Consider the following 20,190-nt stretch of genomic DNA (forward strand, 5'->3'; position numbering starts at 1 on the left):
GTTCTGAACAAACCGAGCAAGGTGGCGCAGTGGTTAGATACTGGACTCGCATTCGGGAGGATGACGGTTCAATCCTGCATCCGGCCATCCTGATTTAGGTTTTCCGTGATTTCCCTAAATCGCTCCAGGCAAATGCCGGGATGGTTCCTTTGAAAGGGCACGGCCGACTTCCTTCCCCATCCCTCCCTAATCCGATGAGACTGATGACCTGGCTGTCTGGTCTCCTTCCCCAAACAACCCAATGTTCTGAACAACATGGACCAGTTTAAAAACAACAGTGACATTCATGATTATAATACCAGAAGAAAGAAAGACTTACACTATGTCTACTTAACCAATATTTGTCAGAGAAAGTAGTAAAATATGCTGCTGTAAAACTGATATTGAAATTAGCAAACTAACATACTTTCACTCTCTGTGTCATACAGAATAATATTTCGGCTAACTCAACACTTAAGCAAAAAGTACTCACTGCTCAGACGAAAGTGGCATCAGTTTAAAAGGTTAGGAATTATTACAACAGCTTCACAGTACCTTTACTCAGTAATGAAATTTGTTCTGAACAACATGGACCAGTTTAAAAACAACAGTGACATTCATGATTATAATACCAGAAGAAAGAAAGACTTACAGTATGTCTACTTAACCTATATTTGGCAGAGAAAGTAGTAAAATATGTTGCTGTAAAAATTTTCAGTAAATTACCAGATGAAATAAAATGTATGATAGACAGCTGGAATAGTTTCAAAAATAAACTGAAATCATATCTGCTTGACTTCTCCTTCTACACCATAGATGAATTCTTGAATAGGAATAAATAAATCTATAGGTATAATATATGAATTTTGTGTCATGTAAGGGAATGGGGTACGTAATAAAAAATTTAAGCTTAAAATAAATAAATACCTCGATCTAAGTGTGCATTTGTTATGCACTTGACACATTCCACATCATAATGGTTACCGTGAGATGGATCGATGGAACATGTAACTAACTAACTAATTACTGTAAAGAATGCACATTAAGTTGCAGACAGGTTCAATTAAAAGACACGGACACATAAGCTTTCAGTCACAGTATTTGTCAGAAAAAGAGAAACACACACCATTCATTCACCAACATACGATTGAGATTTAGTTACTGTAACTGATTTTTTAACTAACATATTGTGTTGCATCTAGTTTTCACTTAAAGAGGAATAGCACTATATATTATCTGCCTTTATTGTAAACTAACTGTTTTTGAGTTTGTTAACAACTGTAATTAACATCAAAATGTTTTAGGAAAGCAGTAATTTTTACCACGGGTTTTTAAGTTGCCTTAACAGAAATTTCGTTTTGTGTGTCTGCTTATATTCTTATAGGGAATTAGCAACTTTTTAGCACAAGAGACTAAAGGATAATCAGGTAACACAATGCACCAGCCAAAATGCAGCCCCACTGTGAAGGCTGTTCTCAAACAGGGATGAGCTGGTTGACATTAAAAGCAGCTGGAAATCACCCAGACTACTGTCAAACAACTGGCAACTGCTGTGAATCAGTACATTGGACCTGTGATACTTGTACCAGAGGTACCTCAGGTACTATCCTCTCCTGTGGATCCTGTCTCCTCTGCAGAAAGTACAGCCTCTGTCATTACCCATCTACTTGACTGCGTGTCAATGGTAGATCTAGGCATCCTGTACAGGTTGGGTGGGGACCAGGGAAGACTCAACATGCTGTACTGATCCTCATAACCATAACCAACAAGCTTGAGGTGCTGTCTTTCACTGAAACTGAGCCAGTGGGACTCACTTCACCTGTTCTGGGGAAACCTGTTTTGTCCAGTCTCAGTAGAAAGCAAATGCAAAAGGGTAGGTTCTATTAATTGTCAGCAGTTCAAACATGTGGTGAATGATGGTGCCCCTTATGAAAATGGCAGCAAGGGACAGGAAAGGACACCAGGTGCACTCAGTGTGTATGCCTGGGGGCATCATTTAACATGTTGAAGAGGCTATTCTGGCAGCCACTGAGAGAATAGGGTGCAACCAACGGCAAATTGTGACACACGCTGGAACAAATTATGCCTGTCACCTGGACTCCAAGGTCGTTCTTGAGTCATTCCAGTGACTGGTAGAGAAGGTTGATAAGACCAGCCTTGCGTGCGGAGTTTCAACAAAGCTCACAATTTGCAGCATTGTCCCCAGAAATGATTGTGGCCCATTGGTTCTGAGTTGAGTGGAAGGACTGAAAATTTCTGTGACAAGCTAAGTTGCGACTTCCTGGACTTTCACCATTGAGTTGAGAACTGTAGGGTCCCCCTAATTGGGTCAGATGAGCACTACACTTCACAGGCCACTTCAGGTGGCCAACTGTGTGTGGGGTGCACACAAAGGTTTTTACATTAGGCAATTCTCCATTCAATCCATATAACGATACCTGTAGGACACCAGCCGAAGCATTCACAGCAAAGCACCAGCATTCGAAGTGCTCCTGAAAAGCAGTGAAATTCACATCATATTAGGTACAGAAAGCTGGTTGCAAGGGGAAATTGATAGGAGTGAGATTTTTAGGGGAAATTTAAGTGTATATCAATAGGATCGGCAAATGGGAAATGGAGGTGGTGTATTGGTCGCAGTAGACAAGAAACTCAAATCACAGAGAGAGAAATTGAAGATGCATGTGAGATTGTTTGGACAACACTAATTATCAGGGGTGGGCATAAAATGATAATTTGATCCTTCAGTCACTTACCAGACTCATCTCCTGATGTAACCAAAAACTTTATAGAAAACCTCAGATCACTTGTACGTAAGTTCCCCAATCATACTGTCATCAATAATGAAGAAAATTACAGTTTTGCTGGTGGTGGGTGTCATAAGACATCATGTGAAACTTTACTAAATGCCTTCTCTGAAAACTACCTAGAACAGAGTTAGGAACCCCATCATGATGGAAATATACTTGATCTGATATTGATGTTTTATTGATAGCAGAATCAATTTTCGATCACATGGTGATCATCTTAGCACTGAAGATGATCACCATGTGATCGAAAATCGATTCTGCTATCAATAAAAACATCAATATTATGGCCAACGCTGACCTTCCTTTTAATTTAACATATATGTTCATTGTGCACACAGCATCCTCTTTGAGGATGTCCACATCAAGTCTGGTATCAGTGACCATGACACGGTTGTGGCAACAACAGTTCTGGCAACAATGATTACCGAAGTACAAAGGACAACTAAACCAAGCAGAAAAATATGTATGTTCAGTAAATTAAAAAAAAAAGTTGACACTGCACTGGACAGATATGTACCCAGTAGAACAGTTCATAATGGGAGGGAACCTCTATGGTATACAGTCACTGTAAAGGAGCTTCTAAAGAAACGGAGATGACTGCACAAAAGGTGTAAAACAAAGCATAGGGCTATAGATGAAGGGATGCTGAATGAAATGAATTTCACTGACAAGACACCAATGTGTGATGCCTTCAGTGGCTACCGTAGCAGGATACTGTCAAATGACACTTCACAAAATCCAAAGAAATTCTGGTTGTATGTAAAGGCTGTTAGTGGTACCAAAGTTACGTGTCAAATCCCTAGCGAATGACACAGGAATTGAAATTGAAGGCAGCAAAGTAAAACCTAAAATGCTTAACTCTATTGTCAAATGTTTTATAACTAAGGAAAACCCAGGAGAATCACCCCAATTTAATCCTTGTACCACTGAAAAGATGATCTGTTGTAGAATCCTAGAACATATTGTGAGCTCAAACATAATAAGGTCTCTTGTAGCTGCAGCATTTCTTGATTTCTGAAAAGCATCGTGTGACAAAGCAAGCTGGGATATTTTTCTTCCCCTCTTGTTTTGCCATCTGCCTCCTTAAATTCGGTTTTTCACTTTTAACTAATTACTATTAACATACATGAGTGTATTATGCATTTTCAGGAAAGAGAAAGGTTGGCCCTCAGTTTTAAAGAATATAACACCAGGTCTAATTTTGTGCTTAGTTTTATGTATGTAATTGATTTTCTAATTTATTTCAACTATTTCTAGTTAGTATCTTTTGTTACAGGGTGAAATCAGTAATTGTTTTGTAACTTAAAAAGTCTATTGTTGACTTATAAACAAATAAAAATTCTCTAAGAACTGTGAACAGTTGGAAGACGAAATGCTGGTAATCTTTCTATTTGGTTCTATTCGAAAACATGTTAGCAAAGCCAGCCATTAATTAATTCCAAAGTAATTAACAGTTTTGTCAAAAGTATTGTTTGTATAATGATAGTTGTTAATTTCACAATTCAAACAAATAATTTGGCCTAACTCTTGCAGTAGAAGAAACTGTTAAAAAGAACCAATTTTTCGATGTATTCAGTTGATTTAATGAGTTTAGTTTTAATTGTAATTTCTGTAAATTAATATTTGAACAATGTGTAGTTTCAGCAGCTATTATTGTGAGGATATATAAGGGTCCGATTTTTGGTCCCGAGACAGTTAGTCCACAGCTGAGTTTCAGACGAGAAACCTGTGTTTGTTAGAACAACAACAATGCTTCAACTTAAATGGGGAATAAGTGTTACACAATTAGACCAAGTGTAAAAACAATGACAGTGTTTGCTCCATACGTACCTTTCTATTCTTCAAGAACTGTGAACTTTGTGGTTTGGTTTTTACTGCTCGTAGATATTCAACAGTAAACTACTGTAGCAGTATGAGAATGTTTGCCTGAAAACTATTAATGAAGCTTATCGAAAGTTAAACAACAGTGCACTGTCCATATTAAATGTGTATATGGGGAGTTGTGAAAAGTGAAAGTAAACGACTGTGGAATGAAAATGTGCACCTGTAGGCTACATCATTTACAATAGACAGTACTGCATTTCCACCCCCTATTTTTTAAGCTAGTATGTCAACACCGAAAACAACAAATGAAGAAACAAAGAGGGCGAACACTGTCACAATCGGACTCGGTACCACACCTTCGCTTATTGTCAAAAGTATGGTCATATGGGGTATCAAGTGAAATTTGTGACTGGACGGGGGACTTTTTGGTAGGGAGGACACAGCAAGTTATCTTGGGTGGAGAGTCATTGTCAGATGTAGAAGTAACTTCAGGTATGTCTCAAGGGCGTGTGTTGGGACCCTTGCTGTTCATGTTGTATATCAGTGACCTTGCTGACAATTTTAATAGTAAAATCAGGCTTTTTGCAGATGATGCAGTTATCTATAATGAAGTACTATCTGAGAGAAGCTGCATAAATACTCAGACAGATCTTGATAAGATTTCAATGTGGCAGAGATTGGCAACTTGCTCAGAGATTGGCAACTTGCTCTAAATGTTCAGAAATGTAAAATTTTGCTCTTCACAAAATGAAAAATGTAGCATCCTATGACTATAATCACAATGAATTATTGTTGGATACAACCAACTCGTACAAATACCTGGGTGTAACACTTCATGGGGATATGAAATGGAATGATCACATAGGTTCAGTAATGGGTAAAACAGGCAGTTTATTGGTACAATACTGCAGAGGTGCAATCAGTCTACAAAAGAGATTGCTTATAAATCACTCATGCGACTAATCATAGAATATTGCTCAGGTGTGTACGGCCTGTACCAAGTAGGACTAACAGGGTATATTGAACATATACAAAGAAGGGCAGCACGGATGGTCATAGGTTTGTTTAATCTATGGGAGAGTGTCACAATGATACCGAAGGAACTGAACTGGTAGACTCTTGAAGATGGACGTAAACTATCCCAAGAAAGCCTATTAATGAAGTTTCAAGAACTGGCTTTAAACGATAACTCTATGGATATACTACAGGTCCCTATATATTGCTTGCATAGGGATTGTGAGGATAAGCTTAGAATAATTACTGAATGCACACAGGCACTCAAACAATCATCCTTCCTGCACTCTGTAAGTGAATGGAACAGGAAGAAACCCTAATAGCTGGTACAATGAGACATTCCCTCTGTCACACACCTCATGGCAGTTTTCAGAGAATAGATTTTGATGTAGACACACAATCAGGTGCACATGACTGCCAACTCCGGCAGATCGGGCCAGAATGCAAGTACAGTGTGGGATGGAAGCAGCAACCTGGAGGGAGTGGGGAAGGGGAAGGGATAGCAGTGTATGGGTTGAGGGAGAGAGGAGCACTGTCTGGCAGAATGTGCTGGGACTAGAATGCCAACAGGCGCAGCGTCAGGAGGTTGTGGGCAGGGAAGGGGGGAAAACTGAAGCAAAAATGAAGAGTAGCTGGGAAATATGGATGGCTTTGTTACTAGAGGGTGGCAAACAAATAGGGTGAGAGATGAGAATGGGAAGCTGGTGATAGGACAAAGAGGATAGAAACTGTTGGGTGGAGCATGTGGGGACAGTATGTTGCCATAGGCTGAGAACAGGATAATTACGGGAGTGGAGAATGTGTTGTAAGGATAACTCCCATATGTGCAGTTTAGAAAAGTTGGTGGTGCTGGGGAGGATCCAGATGGTTTAGGTAGTGAAGCAGCCATTGAAATCAAGAATGTTACGTTCAGCTGTTATGTTGTGCTACAGGGTGGTCTACTCTGCTATTGGCCAGTTTGGCAGTGGCCGTTTGTCCTTGTTGGTAATAATACCAATATAAAAAGCTGTGAAATGATTGCAGCAGAGCTGGTAAATGGCAGCTGCTTTCACAGGCAGCCCAGCCACTGGTGGGGTTGGACAAACATGTGACAGGGCTTGAATAGGAAGTTCTGGGTGAATGGATTGGACAGATCTTGCACCTGGGCCTTCCACAGGGATATGATCGTTGTGGCAAGGAGTAGGGATTGGGAGTAGCATAGGGATGGAGTAGGATGTAGGGAGATTGGGTGTGCAATGGATCACCACTTTAGGAGGGATGGCAAGAACCTCAGGTAGGATTCACCTCATTTCAGGGCATGATGATAGGTAACCAAAACCCTGGCGAAGGATGTGGTTCAGTTGTTCCAGTCTGGGCAGTATTGGGTGATGAATGGGGCACTCCTTTGTGGCTGGTTCTTTGGGGTGGTGGGAGGATTCAGAGTGTGAGGGGAAATGCCACAGGAGATCTGTTTGCGAACTAGGTCTGTGGGATAGAGCTTATCTGTGAAGGCCTTGGTGAGGCCCTCAGCATACTGGGCAAGGGATTTCTTACCACTGTAGATACACTATCCCCCGGATGGCCAGGCTGTATGGAAGCTACTTTTTGATGTGAAAGGGATGACAGCTATTGAAATGCATGTACTGTTGGTGGTTTTTACGTGGACAGATGTGCGGATGTAGCCATCAGAGAGAAGGAGGTCAACACCTAGGAAGATGGTATGCTGTTTTGATGATCAGGTGAAGCGGATGGGAGAGAAAGTGTTGAAATTGTGAAAGAATGAACATAGGATGTCTTGGCCCTGAGTCCAGATCATGAAGATATCATCAATGAAGCTTAACCAGGCTAAGGGTTTGGCACTTTGAAAGGCTAGGAACATCTCCTCTAGATGGCTAATAAACAGGTTAGCACAAGAGGGTACCATACGGGTGCCCATGGCTTTGCCACAGGTTTGTTTGTATACCTTCCCTTGAAAGGAGAAGTAGTTTTCAGTTAGGATAAAGTCAGTACAGTGTATGAGGAATAAGGGAGTGTTTGTAGTCTGAAGGGCACTGGGAAAGATTGTGTTCAATAACAGTTCAACCATGGCCATGAGGGATACTGGTGTATAGAGAGGTGGAATCAATAGTGACAGGCAGGGATCCAGGAAGTAAACGGGGGTGGGGGGTGGGGGATGGTGGTGAGTCAGTCAAAGAAGTGGTTGGTATCTTTGATGTTTGGCCATGGTTGAACTGTTATTGAACATAATCTTTCCCAGTGCCCTTCAGACTACAAACACTCCCTTATTCCTCATACACTGTACTGACTTTATCCTAACTGAAAACTACTTCTCCTTTCAAGGGAAGGTATACAAACAAACCTGTGGCAAAGCCATGGGCACACGTATGGTTGGAGGGATTGTTCAATGGAAGCCGAAATTCTTTCAGTGGGCGCACAATAACCAGTCACAATGGGGCAACCGGGATTATTGTGTTTGTGAATTTTGGGGGAACATGTAGAAAGTGGGTGTTAAGGGCATCATAGAGGTGAGGAGGGAAATGGATTCAGGGTAGAGGTTCTGGGAAGGACCTCCGGCTTTCAGCAGGGATTGGAGGTTGTGTTGGACTTCTGAGACAGGACCACTTTGACAGAACTTATAGGGGGAGGAGTCAGATAATTGGCAGAGGCCTTCTGATTCATAAAAACAGTGGTGGAATCCTTGTCTGCAGGTAGAATAGTTAGTTTAGGATTTGTTTCGATGCTGTGCATTGCTATTCTTTCTTCTGCTGAAAGGTTTGTGTTCTGAGGAAGGAACCAGGTGGAGGATGGTTAGACTAAGTTGGAGGTAAGGAATTCCTGGAAGGCAACCAGCGTGTGGTTAGGAGGGGGGAGTTTCATGGTTGGATGGTGGTATGATCTGGGAGAGGCAGGGCTCAGTGTTGGTATTAGGTTGTGTACTGATACACGGTTATTGTTGTGGTGGTCTTCAGTCCTGAGACTGGTTTGATGCAGCTCTCCATGCTACTCTCTCCTGTGCAAGCTTCTTCATCTCCCAGTACCTACTGCAGCCTACATCCTTCTGAAGTGTATTCATCTGTTGGTCTCCCTCTATGATTTTTACCCTCCACGCTGCCCTCCAATACTAAATTGGTGATCCCTCGATGTCTCAGAACATGTCCTACCAAACGATCCATCCTTCTAGTCAAGTTGTGTCCACAAGCTCCTCTTCTCCCCAATTCTATTCAATACCTCCTCATTAGTTATGTGATCTACCCATCTAATCTTCAGCATTCTTCTGAAGCACCACATTTCGAAAGCTTCTATTCTCTTCTTGTCTAAACTATTTATCGTCCATGTTTCACTTCCATACATGGCTACACTCCAAAGAAATACTTTCAGAAACGACTTCCTGACATTTAAATATATACTCAAAGGTAATAAATTTTTCTTCTTCAGAAACGCTTTCCTTGCCATTGCCAGTCTACATTTTATATCCTCTCTACTTCGACCATCATCAGTTATTTTGCTCCCCAAACAGCAAAACTCTTTTACTACTTTAAGTGTCTCATTTCCTAATCTAATTCCCTCAGCATCACCCGATTTAATTCGACTACATTCCATTATCCTCATTTTGCTTTTGTTGATGTTCATTTTATACCCTCCTTTCAAGACACTGTCCATTCCATTCAATTGGTCTTCCAAGTCCTTTGCTGTCCCTGACAGAATTACAATGTCATCAGCGAACCTCAAAGTTTTCATTTCATCTCCATGGATTTTAATACCTACTCCGAACTTTTCTTTTGTTTCCTTTATTGCTTGCTCAATATACAGATTGAATAACATCGGGGATAGGCTACAACCCTGTCTCACTCCCATCCCAACCACAACTTCCCTTTCTTATAACTGTCATCTGGTTTCTGTACAAATTGTAAATAGCCTTTCGCTCCCTGTATTTTACCCCTGCCACCTTCAGAATTTGAAAGAGAGTATTCCAATCAACATTGTGAAAAGCTTTCTCTAAGTCTACAAATGCTAGAAATGTAGTTTTGCCTTTCCTTAATCTTTCTTCTAAGATAAGTCGTAGGGTCAGTATTGCCTCACGTGTTCCAACAATTCTACAGAATCCAAACTGATCTTCCCCGAGGTCAGCTTCTATCAGTTTTTCCATTCATCTGTAAAGAATTCGCATTAGTATTTTGCAGCTGTGACTTATTAAACTGATAGTTCGGTAATTTTCACATCTGTCAACAACTGCTTTCTTTGGGATTGGAATTATTATATTCTTCTTGAAGTCTGAGGGTATTTCACCTGTCTCATACATCTTGCTCACAAGATGGTAGAGTTTTGTCAGGACTGGCTCTCCCAAGGCTGTCAGTAGTTCTAAAGGAATGTTGTCTACTCCGGGGGCCTTGTTTCGACTCAGGTCTTTCAGTGCTCTGTCAAACTCTTCACGCAGTATCATATCTCCCATTTCATCTTCATCTACATACTCTTCCATTTCCATAATATTGTCCTCAAGTACATCACCATTGTATAAACCCTCTATATACTCCTTCCACCTTTCTGCTATCCCTTCTTTGCTTAGAACTGGGTTTCCATCAAAGCTCTTGATATTCATGCAAGTGGTTCTCCTTTCTCCAAAGGTCTCTTTAATTTTCCTGTAGGCAGTATCTATCTTACTCCTAGTGAGATAAGCCTCTACATCTTTCCCTTTGTCCTCTAGCCATCCCTGCTTAGCCATTTTGCACTGCCTGCAAAATATTAAATCCTGTGATGACAAGTTGGACACAAAATGAAGTAAAATGGAAATTGTAAAACTTTAAATTATTGAAATCATTAGGCATGGACTCTAAAAATGCATGTGTAATTACCTGTCAGAATGGTAATTTGTAATAAAATGAAATAATAATAAGACTCTATAAGATAATGGTATAGAATCTATGTAGCAATGTAATTGACCTTTTACTCGCTGGTGCAACAAACCAGAAAGACCAGCATTATTAGACACACTCTCTGTTCTAGCCTTGAAGAAAACACATGCTATGGTGGCCATTTGGAATTGTAAGCTGTGAATTTTAAATGATATATTGTAATTTATGCTAATTGCACATTTTTCTTTTATGTATACAGTGACCTTCATGCAGAAGTAAAAATAAGGTTTATTTTTCAAGGTTTACAGTATGCTGGATAACCACAAGAATGGCTGAACAGTCAACCATTCTTGGCAGATATCTTGCGTAGAAATAATTTCATTATAATTTCATCACTTTAAAAGACTCGCAATCATAATTAGTAAAGAAAAGAAAGTGCATAAATTAATGTATTTCATATTAAAGTGAAAACTAAAAACTTTTAGTTCAGTACATACATTGGTCACTTCTCAGCAAAACAAAGTTTATTTCGTTTAAAAAGGAAATACTTTCAGTAATTCACAGGTTTCTTTTAAGTAATTTAGCTATGGTAAAGATATCCTGCAGCAATGTTTTAAGGTGATAAGCTGAAATATTATCCCTGAGATTATGTCTACATTTTTGTCTCTATGAATGCTTCACGTAGACATCAATTTTGCAACAGATTCTAAGAACGCCTCACGCAATCCTATATTAACAAGGCAATGAGTCACATGCTGTTAAATAATCGGAGCTCAGAGAACTACTTTACGAAAGTATAGATTCCGGTCCCCAATATTATCATTATTCTTTCTTGTGTCTGCTCCGCCAAATAAGTGCTCTATTCACTCTCTTGCCAGGAGTAAAATATCAGTAAAGATAGGTGTTAAGATTTTCTTACACTCTTTCCACCATATTCGTTGAGGACACCGTAAGTATACTTGAGACGGTATCTGGACCTGGGTGGCAGCGGTACAGTTGAAGGGACTGGCAGCAAAGAAGTGTTTCCCTTGCAAGGATTGGGAGAAGGAGGGAACGTCTTTGAGAAATCTAGCATGGTTAAATTTGGGTTTAGGACTATAGGACTTTGGATAGAACTGAAAGTTCTGTGGAGCTGAAGGTTTTGGTGGAAAGGTTAAAAATAATGTTACAGGAAAGTTTCAGTTCTGATTTGGTGGAATGGTGTTAGGGAGTTTTTGGGGATGTGGCAAGTTCCGGGTGCCGACATGGAGTTCTGCCTAGGTTCTTTCCAATTTTTCTCGGCAAGTGTTGCAGACTGGCAAGCAGGGATCTGATCGGTATCTGAGAGAGAGCGTAGGTGCTAGGTAGCATTAGGTACTATGAGGGGTGGATGAGGAGGAACACTGTGGGTAGGATCCCTGAGGAATTGGATACTGGTGCCCCGAGGCAGCAGAAGGATATCAGCAGGTTGGATAACTTATTGGGATGGTGTCTAGAATGCCTCTCCAGGTGCTGGAGAGCAAGGGATTCACTTTCAGAGATGTGATTTACCAGGAGCTGGGCCACCTGTAAAAGCAGCTACGTCATTTACAGCTATGCTGCAATCATTGCACAGCTTTTTATACTGGTATGACTACCAACCAGCTGTACTTCAGGATGAATGGCTACTGTCATACTGTAGCTGAGGGTAAAGTAGATCACCCTGTGGCACAACATGCAACTACAAAAAATACGCTCAATTTCAATGGATGCTTCACTACATGTGCCATCTGGATTCTCCCCTCCACCACCAACTTTTCTGAACTGCACAGATGGGAGTTATCCTTACAACAAATTCTCTGCTCCTGTAACAATTTGCCCTCAACGTACGATAACATACTGTCCCCACACCCTCCACCCAAGAGTTTCCACCCTCTCTGTTCCACCACTTCCTCCCCATTCTCATCTCCCACCCTCTTTGTTTGCCATCCTCTGCCAACACCCTCACCCATTATAGCCCCGGCTCACTCTACCAGAGAGCGCTCCTCTCACCCCCCCCCCCCCCCCACCTATACACTGCTATCCCTTCTTTTTCCCCGCCCCCTCCAGCCTGCTGCTTCCGCCTCACATGATAGTTACATTCTGGCCAGAGCTGCTGAAGTTGGCGGTCACGTGTGTGTGAGGTGTGCTTGATTGTGTGTATGAATGGTGTGCATTCCTCTTTTTCTGATGAAGGCTGGGGCTGAAATCTTTATGTAAGTGTTATTTAATTGCGCCTGTGTACAACTTAACACATCTTTCTTGAGGTAAGCAGCAATCCATCTTTTCCTACACTGTTGATAAAACACAGTATTCTCCTCCATAAAATGAAGCTTTATGAGATTGATGAAGAAAGGTGAATTCATTAATTCAACCAATATAGTCCGCAGAGGTAATTTTGAGTGGGGGAAAATCATGTACTAGGTTCCTAAGGCTCAATCTACGTCCACTATTAGTCCTCATATAAGTAAATGATCTTCTGTCTAATATAAAAGAAGCGGAATTAGTTCTTTCTGCAGATGACACTGGTATTGCAATCAATCCAAGGATACATATAGAAGCACCTGCTCATTTTTCCAGTTGCTTGGGACTTTGCACCTGGTGAGAGATTCAGAAAGGGGCCAATGCCACAGCAGAGTTTCTGTAAAACCGAGCTGGTATCCCATCCAGACCTGGCAACTTATTTGTTTTCAACTGTTTCAGTTGGTTCTCTACACCAGAAAAGCCTATTATTATGTCCTAGATACGGGAGTCTGTGCAACTGTCAAACAATGGTACGTGTGTATGATACTCCTCCATGAATGATTTCTATTGCCACACCAGACTCATCAACAAGTGACTGGATTCAAGCCTTTGACTCACTCAGTAATTTTACATAGGACCAAAATTTTCTCAGATTCTCGCAAGATCTTTCACTAAGGTATGACAATGGCAGGTATGACATAAGGTATGACAATGGCATACATCAATCTTCTTACACACACACAAATTTCTAATCTTTACCTGCTGACATTTGTGCATTATTTAGAACCAAGTGTCCAGTAGTCTCTGCTTCCTCAATATTTTGCAAATTTTATTGTTAGATCACAAAGGGTCTCTTCCAACTTAATCCACTTATTTGGCACCTACCTCTCCAGAACACAATTTGCAGTATATTAAAACTTTGACCATAATTCCTCTATTTACACTATACTAACTATAACTAATGAAGTCAGTTCATTGTCTAAGTGGAGTGCTATCAACTACTTATCTGCTCTTTCTAACAGAAACACTATTATAACCTTCTTGACTGATTTATGAAATTTTGTATCCATAGTTGCTAGAATGACATTACGATCACTAATCCCTGTCTCTATACCGATATCTTCAATAAGGTCATGCTGTTTGTAACTGTAATGTCTGTGAGTTGTCGAACTAGCTGTCCGAGACAGTTTTCAAAAAGATGTTCAGATCTACTTCACAAGATGTCCCTGTTTATACTCAGTAGAGTAAAGTCATCTCCAAACAATATGATGAAGGTACTTATGCATTACTGAGCATAAACTTTCTTTTAATGATTCTACGACTGTGACAGTTGAATCATGTGGCCGCTAAAAACATCCAACGGTTACTCGTGTCCAGATAACTTTAAAACCAGACTCAATTTCAATCTAGATAGGCACAATATTTTTGTTGACTGCAAAGAACACTCATCTTCTTATAACGTCTAATCTTTATTTTCAATAAAGGTTCCATGCCTCATTAAGTATTACAGAGTTTTCTACATCAGATTTCATACAGTACTCGATTACAGGAATAACATGAGCACTGTAGCTTTAGTGGACGGCAGTGAATTTGGGAACTTTGTTACAAATACTTCGGCAACTAACTGTTAAAATTTTTACTCTGCTACCCGAGTAGCTCCTTACTACATATAGAGCATCTCTGACCTACTGATGGAAGTCTCACAATTCTCTACCCCATAAAGCAGGCCCAGAAATTGGAAAATACCTGTGAAAGCAAAGATCATGACGTACAAACTGTATTGTCTACCAATTTTTACCTATGGATCAGAATGTTGGACCTGGACAGAACTTGTGCAGGGCACTTGTAAGTGACAGAGATGCACTTACTATGAGGTGTCCTGAGTAAGACGAGAAGGGACAGGATAAGATATGAAACAATACAAAATACACTTCACATCAATTCCCTAAAAGAAACTAAGGAGTGAAGTAGGCTGGAATGGACTGAATCTGGGAGAAAATCAACTGGAAGACCACAAGAAGACAAAGACACCACGTGAAAGATGATGTAAATCAGAAGGGTGAGGGGAAATGCTGAACAATACTCTGTGGAAAGAAAAGATTGGAAGAGGTTTTGTGAACAACCTACGTAAGATGAAATGTTTTGAGAGAAGAAAAAGAAGTACCTATAATTTGGCATTTATTCTGGTTTATACAGCTCATATTTAAATATATTTGGTCTTTTGCTGAAATTATTTTGTGCTCCCTAATTTTACTAACTTATATTTAAAATGAAATACCAAATTGATTTTTTATTATGTGCATCTATTAGTAGTCGTGTAAGACAATGATTGAGTCAGTCCTTGTTTAGCTATTAAAATGTACAGTTGCTTTAGGTAAGTTAATGGTTAGCTATTGAAATGTAAGTTCCCTAGTGAGTCAGTCACTCATTCACATTCATCATCACTACATTAATCATATTTTATGGAATATAAGATGCTGCATTATTTTTAAGCAATTTTTTAAAAAAATAACATTTTTACGATTTTTGTTATTAGACTGCGAAAAACTTAGTTTATAAAACCAAACTGACCTTTAAAATTCCTAAAAATTGTCATCTGAACTTTCTTCATCTTCGTCATTGTCCTCTTCACATATATGGTGTCCTTCAGTAACACTGAGAGTGTTACTTATGCCGCACTTCTTCTCTTACTCTAGACCACAAATTTTCATCCACTGACACACTTGTTTCATTGTAGACATATTATAGCTCCCTTCGGTGTGCATTCATTTTGGGTTTCATCCATCATCCATTTGTTCCTTTTCTCTCTCATATACACTTTAAATGGGTTATTTATTGAGACATCAAGAGGTTGCCATTGTGAAGTAAGTCCTCCCAGAAAAACAGCAAGCTCTATATTTCCCTGACTCAATTTTTCTTTCACAGAATTTTTCAAATGACTTCTAAACTGACCTAGCACATGAAGGCAACTCTTCTCAATAAAGCACCTTTCCTTCTCTCCCGCACCTTGTCAATTCATAATTTCATAACAGCCTCATCCATTCAACCCTTGTCACGTATGTAAACAACACCTGGTGGTATTTCAGAAGATTTTGGTATTGTTTTGCTCTTGAAAATGATCACTGGATTAACTTTAGTACCACCAGCACAGCATGAAAGGACAACAGTGTAGTGCATTTTTTCATGTCCACTTGTTTTTATAGTTTCAGTTTCAGCACATTTCACGGGAACAGCTCTGTTACTCGGCACATCAAATGTCAGAGGAGTTTTGTGCATATTCGCTATTTGGCTTATTTCCACACTGGTTTTCTTTCGATGCTGAATAACGAAGCAATGGAAAGATAATATGTCCTCTTCATACTCTTGTGGCATTTTCTGAGATACCTTGGTTTTTGTTCACATGTTAAGTCCATAACATTTCATAAACCACCCTTAACATCCATTAAGTTTCACTGTGGTGCTAATTTACGAGTGCATATTTGAATAATTTTTGTATTAATTCCAGCCTGTACCATATGGATCCTTCCCACTAACACCAGCGTTTTTTTGAATTGCACAGGTGGGAACTTTCCCTGCAATACATCCTACGTTCCCGTAACCCTCCTGGCCTCAACCTTCGTTAGGCACTGTCCTCACCCATCTGGCCCCTTCCCTGCTCCCATTCCAGCACTACACAGCCGTCATTCCACCACCACAACCAGGCTTTATTTTATTTTATATTTTTTAAATTTATTTCTCTCTTTTTCTCTCCTTTTCCGCTACTTCCCCCCCCCACCCCACCCCCTCCCCACCTCTCTCCTGCCCGCTGCCCAACTTGTAGCACTTCACTGTTTGCCATCCCCACCATACTATCCCTCCCCCTCCCCCTCCCCGCCCCAGCCTCCTCCTTTCCCCTAACCAGTCGCCACTCCCATCATGCACTGGTGCTGCTGCTCGCAGTGTGGTTTCAGCTGCCTGAGACTGCAGTCATGTGTGTGTGTGTGTGTGTGTGTGTGTGTGTGTGTGTGTGTGTGTTTATTGTTGACAAAGGCCATTGGCTGAAAGCTTTAAGTCCGAAATCTTTTTTTGTGCCTATCTGCAACTCAGCCTCTCCGCTATATAATGAGTGGCAACTTTCCTTCTCAGAATATTGTTACATTCCATTCTGGATTTTCCATTGCTTGTCATATTTCTCAACCTCAGGATGCCACAAACACCTTCTTTCTTGTTTTAAACTAATAAGTTTCTCAAAATCCACATTTTGTGTTTCGGAACTGTCCAATTCAACCAAAGAAAACAAACTGATCTGAATTCCACTGCCAGTCATCTGAACTCTGTAGAGTCAGGCATTGACATTCCACTGCACTGAGACTGTGCACATACTGGCAAACTCTTTTGAAACAATCAGCTGTTTTCTACTGATGTCACTCATCATCTGAATACATGTCACTGCCACTATGACCGCAGCCTAAAAGAGTAAATAACATAGTAAATAGTGAAATTCTACAACATAGGAAAAGTTGTGAGCTTTGTTAACAGAGGTTAAACTCCAGGTGGGTGCCAGGATGAGAGGATATGTTCGAGAGCACATAATGGTAGGAAACGCTATCTAAATTTGCTCTTACAGTCTGCCAACTTTGGTATCTTAAGACGGTACTGATCCATCTACAAAGAATTCAATGTGAAACTTTCAAAAACATTTTGACAAGAAATGTTCACTGGCATGAACTTTCATGGCAGATTAAAACTGTCCACCAGAACAGATTTAAATGTGGATCTATCACCTTGCTGTTGAATTGTTTAAGTATACATTGTCAACAAATACAAGCTGCCCCATGAAACACAAATGTCAAGTTCAAATGCTGCTCCAGCAAACAATTTAAATTTACAAAGGCTCAGTGAACCCATTTTCTCATAAGTATATTATCCAACCCTGTCATCCTAAATGTTTGTTGCAAAAAAATTTACTTTAGAGCAGAAATGCGCAATTGTAAACCTGAAGACTACAAGTTGAGTACCTTTGGCATGGCTCAGATAGTGAACACTGTTATCTGGGTACCAAAAGTTCAGCATCAGACTTCGATCCTGTACTTACAGATATCAACAGGTAAAACTGTGAAGTAGTTATCGGAGATATTGGCCTTTCTGCTCATTACTGTCAGATAATAAAGCTAAAGACAGGCTTGGAAAAACTGCAGGACTACAAAAGGATCTTCTCAGAACGTAATAAGTGTTTTTTTCTAAGGCAGTGGTAAATCAAACCTAGGATGAAGTGAATATGGAAAACAATGTAGGTGCTAAAGTTTCTAAGTTCTGCACATCGTTTACATTACTTTCTGAGGAGACATTTTCAAAAGTATCATTTAAGGAAAATAGATAACTGCAGGCATTAGAAAGTCCTTCCAGACACTTAAATTTCTCAGTTCTTTATCAAAGCACTACTCTAATCCACAGTTCCTAGATTACTAACACAGGTATAAAAAAATATACATGAGGGTACTGCTTGCTGAAAAAAAAACAAAACATATTTAATGCTGAAAGTAAGGTGAAGTATAGTAGTGTTGTATGACACAAAACCAGAAACTGGAAAAAACTGACACAAATACAATAGCACACAAATCAAAGATGGGGGTAGTAGAATACAAAATCCTTAGGAACTGGCAATTTTGTGAATGACTATTTCTCTGTTATTGCAGAGAAGTTGCAGCAAAATCTTACTTAAAAAACACATGTAGCATCAACAATGAGCTACAAAGCAAGAACAATGATGTTCTTTCCTACAAAAGAGCTTCAAGTTAAGGACAATAATGCAAAAATAAAAAAAAACAATAAATCAGCAGGTATAGATGAGGTGCCATCCTCTGTTCTGAACATGTACATAGAGACCCATTAAACAGACATTATGAACCTTTAACCTCAGATATTTTTCCACAGTAGCTAAGTCAAGCCCAAGTTACACCTTTACTAAAAAGAGGTAAATAACATGAGGAGTATTGAAAACTACATCTAAATTCTCAAAAATGAATTGAATCAATCATGACAGATATGCTAATATTTACATGAATAACTACAACTGTTTTAACGAACTGCAGTTTGGTTTCTGAAGTGAGAAAAACAGAATAACGGCCATAACAGAAACTTCCTGGCAGATTTAAACTGTGTGCTGGACCAAGATTCGAACTCAGGACCTTTGCCTTTCCCGGGCACATGCTCTACCAACTGAGCTACCCAAGCATGACTCACAACCCATCCTCACGCTTCAGTTCTGTCAGTATCTCGTCTCCTACCACCCAAACTTCACAGAAGCTCTTCTGCAGACCTTGCAGAACTAGCACTCCTGGAAGAAAGGATATTGCGGAGACATGGCTTAGCCACAGCCAGGAGTGCTAGTTCTGCAAGGTTCACAGAAGAGCTTCTGTGAAGTTTGGAAGGTAGGAGACGAGGTACTGGCAGAATTGAAGCTGTGAGGACAGGTTGTGAGTTGTGTTTGGGTAGCTCAGTTGGTGGAGCACTTGCCCGCAAAAGGCAAAGGTCCCGAGTTCGAGTCTCGATTGGCACACAGTGTTAATCTGCCAGGAAGTTTCATATCAGTGTACATTCCGCTGCAGAGTGAAAATCCCATTCTGGGGCATAACAGATTTCACAAATGAGGTACTTGAAGCTCTTACTCACAGACTCATAATACACAATTTCAAACAAGCAAAAGTAATCTGCTGCCACCGGAAATAGACATAAATAGTCATACACTAAATGAAACATCCTACGTAAAATTCCTTGGGTTTCAGTGGGACACCAAGTTAAAATTTATGTATTTTAATTGATTCAACTATTGAGGTCTTGGTGAAACATTCTATTTTATAATAACTAACAAAATCAAATAGAGAGTAAGGATGTAAAGCTCATTGAATTAGAAATATTACAAATTAAAAAAACAGATGGGCGTATCCCCATATTTACTACTGAGCAAGCAGACTCAATTCAGTTATTCACCCCTTTCAGCCAGCTTCTACATAGCAGTGGAACTTAATGCCTTCATTTATAAATAGTAATCATACAAAGACCCATTCCCGTGCACAGAGCTTTATTCCAGTGTATGTTTAGTCATACAATAAATGTTATACTAATGGGTTTCATAATATTGTACAATACATCTGTAACTCTGTCGAAATAGTCAACAGGAGATAACTATTATAGTCTAAGTAGAGAAGTGATAAAGTAAGAAATTACAATTGTTTACCTCTGCCTGGTTGTCATCTTTGGAATCAATTGTGTCATGTAAAATACACTTACAATCCAAAACCAACATTGTACAAAAATAATAAAGCTCTGTGAAACAAGAAAAAAAAAAGATTTTCCGTTTAGTTATTTACTTATTCTTTGCCCATGGAATCTAGCTGATAATTTCCAACTGAAAGTATAGCATTGCAGTGTGGACACGGTAACTGGCGAGTTCAGCATTGCACAATCACAATGATATGGAGGAGAGGATTGGGAGGGGGATATAGAATAGGGGGAAG

The 20,190-nt window shown here is 39.8% G+C and overlaps 1 protein-coding gene across 5 annotated transcripts in view; it reads right to left on the reverse strand.

Moving 5' to 3' along the window:
- The window catches only part of LOC126236033 (succinate dehydrogenase cytochrome b560 subunit, mitochondrial), an 86,874-nt gene that overhangs the window by 38,874 nt on the left and 27,810 nt on the right, over positions 1-20,190 (reverse strand). For 3 of the 5 annotated variants that reach the window (XM_049945064.1, XM_049945063.1, XM_049945062.1), the window contains one exon: positions 2,418-2,471. The exons of the other annotated variants lie outside the window; for them this stretch is intronic. In XM_049945064.1, the coding sequence (XP_049801021.1) occupies positions 2,418-2,440 (23 nt within the window). In that variant the 5' untranslated portion in view covers positions 2,441-2,471. The remainder of the gene's footprint in view (positions 1-2,417; positions 2,472-20,190) is intronic. 5 annotated transcript variants of the gene reach the window in all.

The sequence above is a fragment of the Schistocerca nitens genome, chromosome 2 (assembly GCF_023898315.1).
Source record: "Schistocerca nitens isolate TAMUIC-IGC-003100 chromosome 2, iqSchNite1.1, whole genome shotgun sequence".
Lineage (NCBI taxonomy): Eukaryota > Metazoa > Arthropoda > Insecta > Orthoptera > Acrididae > Schistocerca > Schistocerca nitens.